This window comes from Metopolophium dirhodum, chromosome 4, assembly GCF_019925205.1.
Source record: "Metopolophium dirhodum isolate CAU chromosome 4, ASM1992520v1, whole genome shotgun sequence".
Lineage (NCBI taxonomy): Eukaryota > Metazoa > Arthropoda > Insecta > Hemiptera > Aphididae > Metopolophium > Metopolophium dirhodum.
Genome location: NC_083563.1, coordinates 4,736,652 through 4,748,835, shown reverse-complemented (window position 1 = coordinate 4,748,835; position 12,184 = coordinate 4,736,652). Strand labels below are relative to the sequence as shown.

At 41.0% G+C, this 12,184-nt stretch overlaps 1 protein-coding gene across 1 annotated transcript in view; it reads right to left on the bottom strand.

Moving 5' to 3' along the window:
- LOC132943120 (cadherin-related tumor suppressor) overlaps positions 1-7,217 on the bottom strand; it is a 36,861-nt gene extending 29,644 nt beyond the window's left edge. Inside the window, exon 1 of the mRNA XM_061011944.1 lies at positions 1,554-7,217. Within this exon, the coding sequence (XP_060867927.1) occupies positions 1,554-6,695 (5,142 nt within the window). The 5' untranslated portion in view covers positions 6,696-7,217. The remainder of the gene's footprint in view (positions 1-1,553) is intronic.
- Between the last annotated feature and the right edge of the window lie 4,967 nt (positions 7,218-12,184).

The following is a 12,184-nucleotide window of genomic DNA, read 5'->3' as shown; positions in this document are numbered from 1 at the left end:
TAAAGTTACACGGGTTTACACGGACAAAATGGAACAGTTATCCAAAGGATTAGCCGACGATAGTTATATAGCTATGCATATTCAAAGCTATTTTACACGTCCACTTCTCTAGCGTGCCGGTACTAGGTAGGCCGGTTTTAGAAATATTTGTGAATATTATAATATATTATAATGGTACCAACGTCAGTTCGCTAAATATATATATATATATATCGTCGGTTGAGCTGTCCGCTTTGTATTTAATCATCCAATGGATTTGCGTCGGGTTAGGACAACTGACGAAGTGGCTGAACCGCAAGATTGGGAGTTTTATTCATTCGCCTTACCTCGCGCTATACAAAAGACGAATTAATTCCTCGGCACCGAAGTACAAATAGGGTAAGAAGTAAACGGAAAAAAATGTGTTTTTTTCAAACATAAAGAACGTGTTCAACATGTTCATAAAATTACAGTTAAATAGGGTCGCGATTCTCAAAACTCCGGCAGCGTAATATCATAAATTATCAAGTAAATGTTTCCTTGTTTGTATAAAGGTAACCAATAAATGTGATAATGACATTGATATTTATGACATGTATTTTTCGGCCCAGCAAAACCATATTACCTGTTCCATGCAATGTAAACACAATGAATTTCGGAGGAAAGGTAAACTTAGTATTTTTAAAATAAGAAACTGAAAGTATAATATTATAAGGTACCTACTCATACATTAAACAAATATAAGTACCCAAATACACAATATCCTCCCACATACGTAAAAAGCTAATTTTAGAGCAACAAAAATGCATTAACGTGGTTTTATTATTTATTTGTGTAAAAATACACTGTTTTGAATAATAATTAACTTATGTGATCGTATATAAAATATTTATTTTTTACATGCAAGTTTTCACAAATTTATACATAAATATATATTACATTTTGTTTGCAATGTTAAATATTGTTGTACTCGTATTAAGAATACCTCCTAATTGATTTGATGTACCAAACTTAAAAAACGAAAATAATAAACCCTACCTATAGATCTTAATATCAATAATAAGTATTTAAAGTATTTTATAGTATTTTAAGTACCTATGTTTAATTGTAAAAGAAAATTTTTTCTAAAAATGACAAACTCAATGTAGATATAATATATAACGAAATTCGCGTAATGAGAAATGACATAAAAAACAATTATGTCCCAACTCGACTCTCCCTCCTCACCAAGCACACAATACTTTCTTGCACAGTAGACGGGTTCGCGTGTTACGTACATTCCATTGTTCTAACCAAATTTCAAGACTTCAGCAGCGGACCCCCTGTGCCCGTCCCCCACACACACCACGGGAATAGGTAACTCGTCAACTACTACTGATCCACTTTGAACTCACCGCGGTCTACCAAAATCCGGAATGCCTAGCTAATTGCAGCCTAGCGAATCGAATAAATCATATAGTAAGCGAACAATAATAACAATAATGATAAAGTTTCGGACGCCGAGACGCGAAGTAGAAGAGCAGAAAAGAGGAGAAGGAGAAGTTGTAGAATAAAAAAATAAATAAAAAAAATACCTGAATGTGACCGGTTTTCGGTGTCTGCGATCCAACGTTAGTAGCATAAACGTGCACAACGTACTGGTCGGCGCCACCCTCCCTGTCCAGCATCGCGGCCGTGTAAAGCACGCCCAGTTTAACGTCTACGGAAAACATCCGATCCGCCTGCTGCCCGTTGAACCCGGTCACGTTCACCACGTAGTATTCAATTTGCCCGGACAACGGGTCCATCCTCAGCACGCTCGTGCCTAGTGGTTCATTTTCGTACACGGACCCTTCATAGTCCTTCAGGTCAGCCAGCTTATCAACGCTATCTGTATCTGTTAATAGAGTGATGTAGGCGTCGGTCGACTTTCGTTCCGACTGCACTGCCTCGTCTGTAGCGCGCACCGTCAGCTTGTACGACCTTTCGGGCCGGGTCAACTCGCGGCGCAAACTGATTGCTCCCGATGTTCGATGTATGGAAAATAGTTCCGAGTCACCACCTACCATTTCATAGGTTACCAGGCCGTTTGTACTAGTGTCCATGTCCCTAGCCAAAGCATGCATGATGAGTGCACCAGCGTGCTTGGCCCGTATCAGTCCAGTGTCCACAGAAACAAATACGGGAGCGTTGTCATTTTCGTCATCCACTATAATTGTCACCGTTTTCTCAGCTGACAACCGAGTTTCCACTGGCATGGCTTGGTCAATCGCCGTGACAGTTAGTCTATATGTATCTACGTATTCCCGGTCGATAGGCAACACAGTGCTTATCACGCCCGTCTTTTCATTTATTTTAAAACTTCGTCTATCATTATCTGGCTGTTGTTGTGTAATAGAGTAGTGTACCAGACCATTTAATTCAGAGTCCGGGTCGTCGGCGACCACATGCACAATGGACGTACCAGGTTCCAGATTTTCAATAATTTGTCGTACAATGGCTGTGCTTGGGAACTGAGGTGGATTGTCGTTACAGTCCAAAACAGTTACGTGGAATGGTAGCGCGGAGGACAGCCTGGGGTTGCCATTATCGTAAGCAGAAATGTTTAATACGTATGCGCTGATGTCTTCATAATCAAGTCGCTTGTGCAAATACAGTACTCCGGTAACAATATCAATATGAAATGTATCTCGTCGATTACCAGATACTATAGAATACCGTACTTCGCTATTTACGCCCAAATCCGGATCCGTAGCACGGAATCGAACTAATTCCGTGTTCACCGTGGCGTTCTCATAAATGGACACGCCCAACGGAGGAGACTCGAATTTCGGCGGGTTGTCGTTGTCGTCTAATACTTCTACGGTGACTATTGCCGAAGCGTTAAGTTGCACTGTCGTGCCATTGTCGTGTGCAGTAACACGCAACATGTACGATGCCCGTGACTCCCTGTCCAAAAGCGCATTGATTGTAATCATACCAGTTCCATTGTCAATTCTAAATTTGTCATCATCACCGTCCTCCATGGTGTAATGCACAGCACCGTTTTGTCCATCGTCTTCATCAGTTGTGTATACCCGCAACACGTGCGTACCAACTGGTGACCCTTCTGAAACTTGTACTCGATAGGGTTGTCGGAAAAATCGTGGTCGATTATCGTTTACATCGTTAACGTAAACGTTCACCTTAGTTTTATCATAAAGTGGATGTTTTCCGTTATCCGCAACTGTAGCTTCCAATGTAATAACATTTTGGCCAGTAGCCCGGATCAATTGTTCCCTGTCGAATTCCCGCTGAGTCCTGATGAACCCGTTTTTTGGGTCAATCCAAAAGTCCGTTTTACAATTGATTAGAGAGTATGTCAACTCAGCGTTTCGACCCGTGTCCCGGTCAGAAGCCGATAATTTACCCACAAATGTACCAGCTGGTTCATTTTCGTTGATGTGAAAATCGAATGTGACATTGGCAAATTCCGGTTTATTGTCGTTCTCGTCGGTCACGTGTACGATGGCCACCACTGATGAACTACGAGCTGGTGTGCCAGCGTCTCGGACTACCACAGAAAGTGCGTAATAATCTCTACTTTCCCTGTCCAGACGATGTTTGATGTACAACATTCCATCCGGAAAAATTCCAAAATTTCCTTCCACGTCCCCTTCTTCAATGGCGTATGATAGTCGAGCATTGGAACCATAATCTCCGTCCGTAGCTGTTAAACCGAAAAACCTACTGTTAACGGCAGTAGCTTCGGAAAGTGACGATTCGTATGAAGTTTGATCGAATACAGGAGTATGGTCATTTACATCTTGAATAGTGAATAGGACTACATGTTTAGCACTAAGTGGGGGGTTGCCAGAGTCAGTGGCCATAATTTCGGCGGCTAGTACGGTGCCTGGGGCTGTATATACCGGCTTATGTAGATACACGATTCCGGACGATTCGGTGATACGAAACAAGCTGTCAGGTTTGGATACCAATCGGTAAGTTACCCGGCCATTCAACCCGACATCCTTGTCCTTAGCCCTTGCTACACACAATTCTTGGCCAACGGCAGTATTTTCGTAAAGATCCACTTCATCGATTACCGTGACAAATGTAGGTTCATTGTCGTTTACATCCAAGATAGTTACATTTACCAAAGTAGTACCAAACTTCAAGCCAGCCCGTGCTCCTATGCGTATACTGTAAAATGATTGATTTTCCCGATCGATTTTCTTCCATGTCGTTAAGACTCCATTTCGATCTACCCGGAAGTTTCCATTATCACCGTTCAGTATAAAATAAGCCACATCGGATTTAGTGTCTTTAACTCGAACCCGACCCACTTGTCGATTTGAAATCGGATCTTCTTGGCCACTGTGGTCTTCGTAAATTTGAAACGAATATCCCTCAGTCGTGTCGAACTTAAGTGTTTCATCGACATTTTTTATTATTTCTACAGATGCATCTTCAGCCGCTCTCCGACCATCTCTATCTACTGCTGTTACGTTCAGGCGGTATATGGATTTCGTTAGATCCCCACTGCTCTTCAGATATATCGATCCGTCACGTGCGTCAATATAAAAAAGGCCCGAATCACCGCCACTAGCTAATCGATATTCAACGACTGCGTTTTCTCCTTCGTCAACATCATATGCTGATACCGTAAGAATATTGGTGCCGGTCGGATGATTGTCGCCAACAAATGCTACATATTGTTGTGGATAGAACACTGGATCATTATCATTGACGTCCAGCACATCAAGTATCACAGTAGCTGTAGACGATTTGGGCGGAGATCCTTGGTCTTTGGCTAATACTTTGATTTTATATTCCAGTACCTTTTCCCTGTCAAGTTGTGTTTTAGCAGTTAGTTGACCCGTCAACGAATCGAGCGCAAACGCACCCTTATACTTGTATTGGACTTCAGGATGTAAACTATATGACACGCTACCATTGGTGCCTTGATCGTGATCTGAAGCCGTCAACATGGCTACTAACGTATTTTCCGGTACATTTTCCAACATTTTAACAACAATTAATTCCTGAGTAAATTCTGGACGTTCGTCATTTTCATCCAAAACAATAACTTTTAATTGTGTGTACGCCCATTTGGGATTGGGGCCACCGTCTCGCGCTGAAATCTTTATCTCCGCGGCGCCCATTTGTTCACGGTCCAGTCGCCCTTTAAGTGTTACCAGTCCGGTATCCGGATCGATGTCAAACCATCCAAAAGCGTTACCCGAAACAATTGAGTAGTAAATTTGAGCGTTTATACCGGTGTCTTCGTCTGTGGCTGTTATGCTGGCCACGTACGTGCCCACCGGCGACAGTTCGCTTAGCGTTGATGAGTATTCACTCTTTTCAAATACCGGTTCATGGTCGTTAATGTCATTGACATATATCAGCAGATATGCCATAGTGGTCCTGGCGGGGGTCCCTTTGTCACTGGCCAACACGGTCAGATTGTACTTGTTAATCTGTTCCCTGTCCAAAATGCCGTGAACACGAACAATGTAGAAGCTCTGCGACGATTCCAATCGGAAATGATTCAGCTCGTTACCAGATATGATTTCTATAGTCGTTTCGCCATTGAGCCCCTCATCGGGATCCATTACAGACACGGCGGCGACCACAGAACCGTTGATCGCATTTTCGTCTACCGTCGCGTACGCCGCGTTCGACGGGAAATACCGGAACCTTATTACCGGGTCGTGATCATTGGCGTCGATCAAGCTGATGGTGACGTACGCCCGGCCGTCCTGTCTGGGTGACCCGTGATCTCGAGCATGAACGGTGAACACGCAGCTCTTCGGACACGACGCCCTTGGCTGCTGAGTGTGTGGGCAGTTTTGTTGTGGACAGTCTGGAACCTCTGTCGTGTATATTGCACCCGTTTCCGAGTCAACGCGGAACCGATTGTCCGACGTTTCCGGCAAATAGTACACGATTCGGCCGTTTTCACCCAGATCGGCGTCCGTGGCCGTCACCTGTAGCGCGAACGTACCCGGCGGCGCGCTCTCGTTCAACCACGCACTGTAATCCGTGTGCGCAAATATCGGCGGGTTGTCGTTGACATCCAGTATGGTGACGTTTACCGTCTGGAAACCATACCTAGTGGGCACACCACCGTCGCGTACGGATATGTTGAGCTGGTAGAACGCCACGGTTTCCCGGTCCAGTTTCCCGGTGGTCTGCAGGTACAAATACGTAAGATCGCCGCCCGGGTTGGACGTGACATCCAACCGGAACTTGTTATCTACGTTGCCGGCAACAATCTGGTAATCGGATGATACGCCGTTGGCGCCCGCATCCTTATCCGTGGCTGTGTCCAGGAGCACCTTGTTATCGGGCGCCGCACTTTCCGGGAACGACACGGATATGACCGGCTCCGGGAATTCTGGCGCATTATCATTGACGTCGGCCACTAGTATGCGAACCTCGATCGGGTAGGTAGGCTGGCTGGACAGCACGATCAGGTCGTACCTGTCATTGGACAACGACTCTCTGTCTAGTATCTGCGCCGTGGTTATCTCGCCGGTGGTGGCGTTCAGAACGAATTCGTCGGACGGCTCGTTGAACCTGTATACGAACCCCGGCCTGACCGGTATCCGACCGACGGCCGTGCCCTTTGGTTGGCCCTCCAACACCTCCAGCTGCACCCGAGCGTTGTTGTCCACGTCGCCGCTGGCGCAAACCACCGACGACGGTCCTACCACCAACGCCAATACCACGCATATCACGGCGCGCCATGACATTATGCGAGGGATGACCCCTTTCACACCGTATCACCCGGTCATCACACTCACGCGCGCGAACCTAAGTACGTACGCTCTCACATAGGTACCACTGCACACTTTACTAACAACTACACTCACTGCACTACCGTAATCCATGTGCGGCGGCGGCGACGTCGACGACGACGATGACGATCACTCGGGTTCGGAAACAATGCGACGAGAGAGTGTACTATATTATTAATATAAAAAAAAACGTAAGCGCGGAAGAACAGCTGAGTTTGACGTGAGCGAACACGCGAATAAAATACGCACACGCGAACACTAGCGAACGGTTAAAAACGACAAAAAAAAAATATTACAAATTTAAAAATCACGACCCGTCGTGTTGTTATAAAGATATTGCGCCCTGATCTGTACATGCAGGGTAGAAAACTACGGCGGACCGAAGACTACGGTGTACACACGCACGCGGTAAAACACGACTGCTGCACACACGTATAGCAAAACGGAACGGTCGAGTGTGTGCACGTATACTGAAGACTGGTTTGGTACGGTCGGATCAGCGGCGGCGGCCGGCTCAGTCGGATCCGAAGTGGAAACATTCTTTCGGTCGGCCCCCTTCTGCGCGCGTTCCACACTAACCCCGCCGGCCACACGGCCATACTCATCGCCGCCCGCCCGCCCGCCCGCCCGTCAGAACCGTGTGTCCTCCGACCCCCGTCGACCCGCTTCACATTCACGCGGCGGCGGAGAGCCCGTTTTTACCTGTCAAGATTACCCGCCGCCGGCCCTATGCTTGCGTGTGCGTGTGCGTGTATGTGCGTATACGAGTGTGTACGTTCGTACTGTTGTATACGGGTGTTTGCGCGAGAGTGTGTGTGTGTGTGTGTGTGTGTGTGTGTGCGAGTGCGCGCCGGTCGGTCGGGCCGGTCGTCGTCGTCGACGGCAGCGGCGGCGGCGGCGGTGGTGCTTGAGTATTTTACTGCCGTTCGGATATACACGGCCCGGGTTCTAGTTGAAGGTATTCAAGATGGCTGCACCCCGTTCGCCACTCGCCCACCACCGGATCGCTCATATTATGTTTGTGTGTGTGAGCGTGTGTGCGATCGTGTGTGTTGTACGATGATGACGGGGGGATTCGCCGTGCCCGCGCCCGCGCTCGTTTCGTTCGTTTGCCCGCGCGCTCGCGCCCATTCATGCGAGTGCGTCCGCGCTTTGTGTCCGGTCATCTTGCACTATTTATTATTATTATTATTATTATTATTATTATTATTTTTTAGAAACGGCAGTGGCATCCGAATTACAATATTATTATTACTGTAACCGAATAATGTTTCGCGCATCATTCGTACCATTTCAGCGAGTGTACATTACAATCGTCAATCATCATGCATAATATTATTATACCTACCTGTAGCGTAATAATTTATTAATAATATTAACATTAGTATACGACGTAGCTGTAATGCCGTATTATCCATATTATAAACTAGGTACATATAAATCCTGTCGGCGACGACGATTCGCCACACTATGAGGTACCTACCTATACGGAGAACACATTATATCGAACTGAGTTTTGGATGTGCACAAAATGACTTTTATAAGGTCCGACTGCACGAGTGCATAATATACCTATTCCATAACAACCAAAAACGATAATACGGTAAAACGGTATGGAATTCGTACAATCAAAAATCAACGACCGTAATCCAAATAAAAACAATAATTGCCGAATTTGATCGGAAAGATATACACACCTGTCTTTCGCCTGTGGTCCACTACAGCGGTCGGTACCCCTCCCGCCACCTCTGCCACCGCCGCCACCACCACCACCACCACCGCCACCAAATCCGCCGCCCAATAAACGTTTATGGGTGCCGACCAAACCGTCAATTATCGACGTTTTGTTTTTTAATTTTTTGTGTTTTGTTACAAAATACGCGTGTGCGCGTTTAATATTATATTTCATTTTTTGTTACATATTATTATATATTAATAAATTATATTATAATATCGGCGATATTTTCGTATAAGACATCTATTTTCAAAAAAAAAAAATCGTAAAATACATCGGCGAGCACCGTCCGTAATAACTTCAACGACGTTTTTAGTTTTTTTCCACGGTATGCACGCGACGTTCTTGGTACATAGGAAAAAAAAAGAAGAAAAATAATAAAGTAAAATAATAAATACACAGCAACAATGTCGTCCGCGCGGCAGACAGATGGTGCCTATTCAATATTTTGTGTCCCATCTCTCTTAAGTATACGTATTTTCTGTGTAGAAGAAAAAAAAAAAACACGTTGTTTGTCTATCAGGTAGCAGAACGCACTTCTCGAGTACGAATCCGTGAAGAAACGTGTGCAGGCCGCTTACGCGCCGGGGGTTACGGACTCTCGTAACGAGCGTTGGAAAAATTCAACATCCAACGATTTGTACCCGTTTGGTCATTTGTCCGTCTGGCATTTAGTACACGCCGGGCCTGCCGTACAATCAGCTACGGATATAAATATTGTTTATATTCCGTTTAATATGACGTCGAAACGCAATGTCCCGATATTTCGCTTGCATCTGTATTTTATTGTTTGTAAATATATTTTTTGAAAATTACCTATCAATATGATATTTCTGTAGGTAGGTAGGTAGGTAGATAGGTACCCCATATATATATATATATATTGTCACTTGTCGGTTAGGCGAAGGTCAGACTCAAGTATTGGTTTACTCGGATAATTTATATGTTAAAGTGGACCATATATTATTATTTAATGAAAACTGATTAATGAACATAAAATAGACTTTTATGTTATAATAGTTTTATAACAGTTATAGAGCGATATTATAATAATATTTTTAATTGTTACAGAATGATTATATAATATTATTTTCTTTATTAATCACATGCGTTCAATTAAGTTTATTTATCACACTTATTCAGTGAAAATAATTTAAAACTCGTTAACAATTTATTATAATAACATTTTTGTTTTGTTTTGCAATGAATAATTCGTTATAATTAGTTCTATATATATATTTATAAGTACCTCCCAATAATAAGTAATAATCTATTACACATATAGTAATTTCGATTTTATTATTGTATTAAATTAATTATTCGCTAATTAATTTCACTTGGATATTTCACTTCCGTCGTGTTCACTGGTTCACTCAGTGCTTCAGTCATTGGATTTGTTTTTTAGAAAAATTAATTGCAGTATGTTCATTTATTTCGAATAAATAATTATTGTTTAAACGTCATTGGAACGATAGGTTTTGTTTCCTATTATTTATAGGAGTAAGCTTATTGTGGTAACTTAAAATTACTACTAAATTTCAAAAATGGATAACATTTTTACTATAATTGCATCATGGAGAGTATTTGACATTTGATAAATATTTCTTTCTTATTAAACTATTTATACATATATTATATATAATACCTATACATCTCCAATAATGGACACACTTCAAAAGGCCTCTCAACAAAATTTTAAATATTATCAATCGTAATAGGTATATTATAGTGTTTTTTCTTAAACTTAACATACTAACCAAATATCACGTCATCTGAATTCAAAAGAATTTAATTGAAATTCAATTTTATTTTTTTTTCACGTTTCATCGTGAATGAATTGTAAACATTATTTTATGAACAGGAACCCCCAAACATGTCAATTGCATGCCGTCCGTCGTTCGATATAAACTATATAGGTATGTAGATGTATGTGTGTGTGTATACATAAACTATAAAAATAACAAGTATATAGGTACTATATACCCGATGCCACAGTAATAGAAAAATTTGTGCTCGTACATCCACGTAGGCATACATATATATATATATATATATGCAGCAATCGTAGGCCGTAACGAGTGTTGGGAAATTCAACATCTAACCTTTTGTACGAGACTCGTTTTGTTCATTTGTTTGTCCGGTATTTGGTATCCACACGTGACCGGTTAAGTACCATCATACAAACATTTTAGAGTTAATCGGTTCGATTATTTATTAGTTTCTCATTTTTATGCGCAGTCTAAATTTACCTCACATTCTAACAGGTGTAGAATTTTAACTTGCCATTTTTTGGTTGATTAATCGTAATCGATTTAGATTTTTATTTTATTTTTAATGCAAAATGAAATATACATATTACATTTAAACGTATTCAAATATAAAAGCGTAGTCCTTATTACGGATGGGACAGTGCCAATACAAAAGACATACGCATATTTAAATTCAGAAAAAAATGTAGGTAGGTATAACTGCACATACCTACATATTACATATAAATATATAATATAATAACGTATTTACGTATAGGTAGGTACAGGTTTCATCCGAATATTGTGCCCCCTATTTACACAAGTTTCAAAAGACTGCTATTATTGTAGGTGGTTCTTTTATTCTCCAATGTGAGTAGAATGAAGATGTCATTTCAGCGTGTCTACTGATTGACATGCGTGATATTGTCACTGTATTCCCAAAAATACACGGTTTTGTGTGTAGTTAAGATAAAACACTATTGGACATTTGTTACAAACTATAAAACACGTTTAACACTATCTTAATGTCTACACGGTTGATTAAATAAATATGGGTAAGTACACCTATATACATATCAATTATAATATTGATTTCCGATACAGACAAGTCAATTGACAAAGAAACAATACCACATTATTTTTCTTAGAGAAAATTTCAAACTTTATTATTCCCTATTCTTGATATAATATATAGAAATATAACTTTGTTTGGATGTTTCAAATTTAATTTTAAGTTTTTTTAGAAAATTAGAAAAATGAATTTAAATATTGTAAGTACATGCGTAATCGATAAAAATAATTTCGTAAATAATTGTTTACATAATTTTAAGAAGAGTAAATGTATAAGACAGTGTATTGTGTAACAGAATATTATACATTATAGGTAAGTAGTTACTATATTATTGGGTTACTAATTAATCACTTTAAACCCATACTTATTCATACGTTTTTAAAAGTGATTATTAATTGTTTATTTTAAGTTTGAACGTATTAATGACATTAACATGATTTTTGACTGTTGTACGTGATCTATGTTTATTGTAGAAAATAAATACAGGCTTATTATTACCCAATTATATTTGCAGCTTAGAATCACGTTCACGTAGAACAGCATATAATGGAAACAAAAAGTTTAGCCTAGCTTTTTATTATAATAAATACCTGCTAAATAATATATTAATAATATTATATAAAATAATAAATGACCACTGGCCAGTGAACGATTGAGTATTTTTGAATAAACACAACATGGGTTAGCTCTCAGATGAAACATACTAGTTATAGGTTTAGGTATAGGTATCTACTCTTTTTATTTTTGACAGAACAACAGGAATACATAATAATACGTGGGCGTTATCATTAGAAAGATATTACGAAAAACACAACCAAATGGTCTCTGAATGCTTAAACCATTAAAAAAAAAACAGTTAACATAATATTATATTCTACCGAGTGGCCTA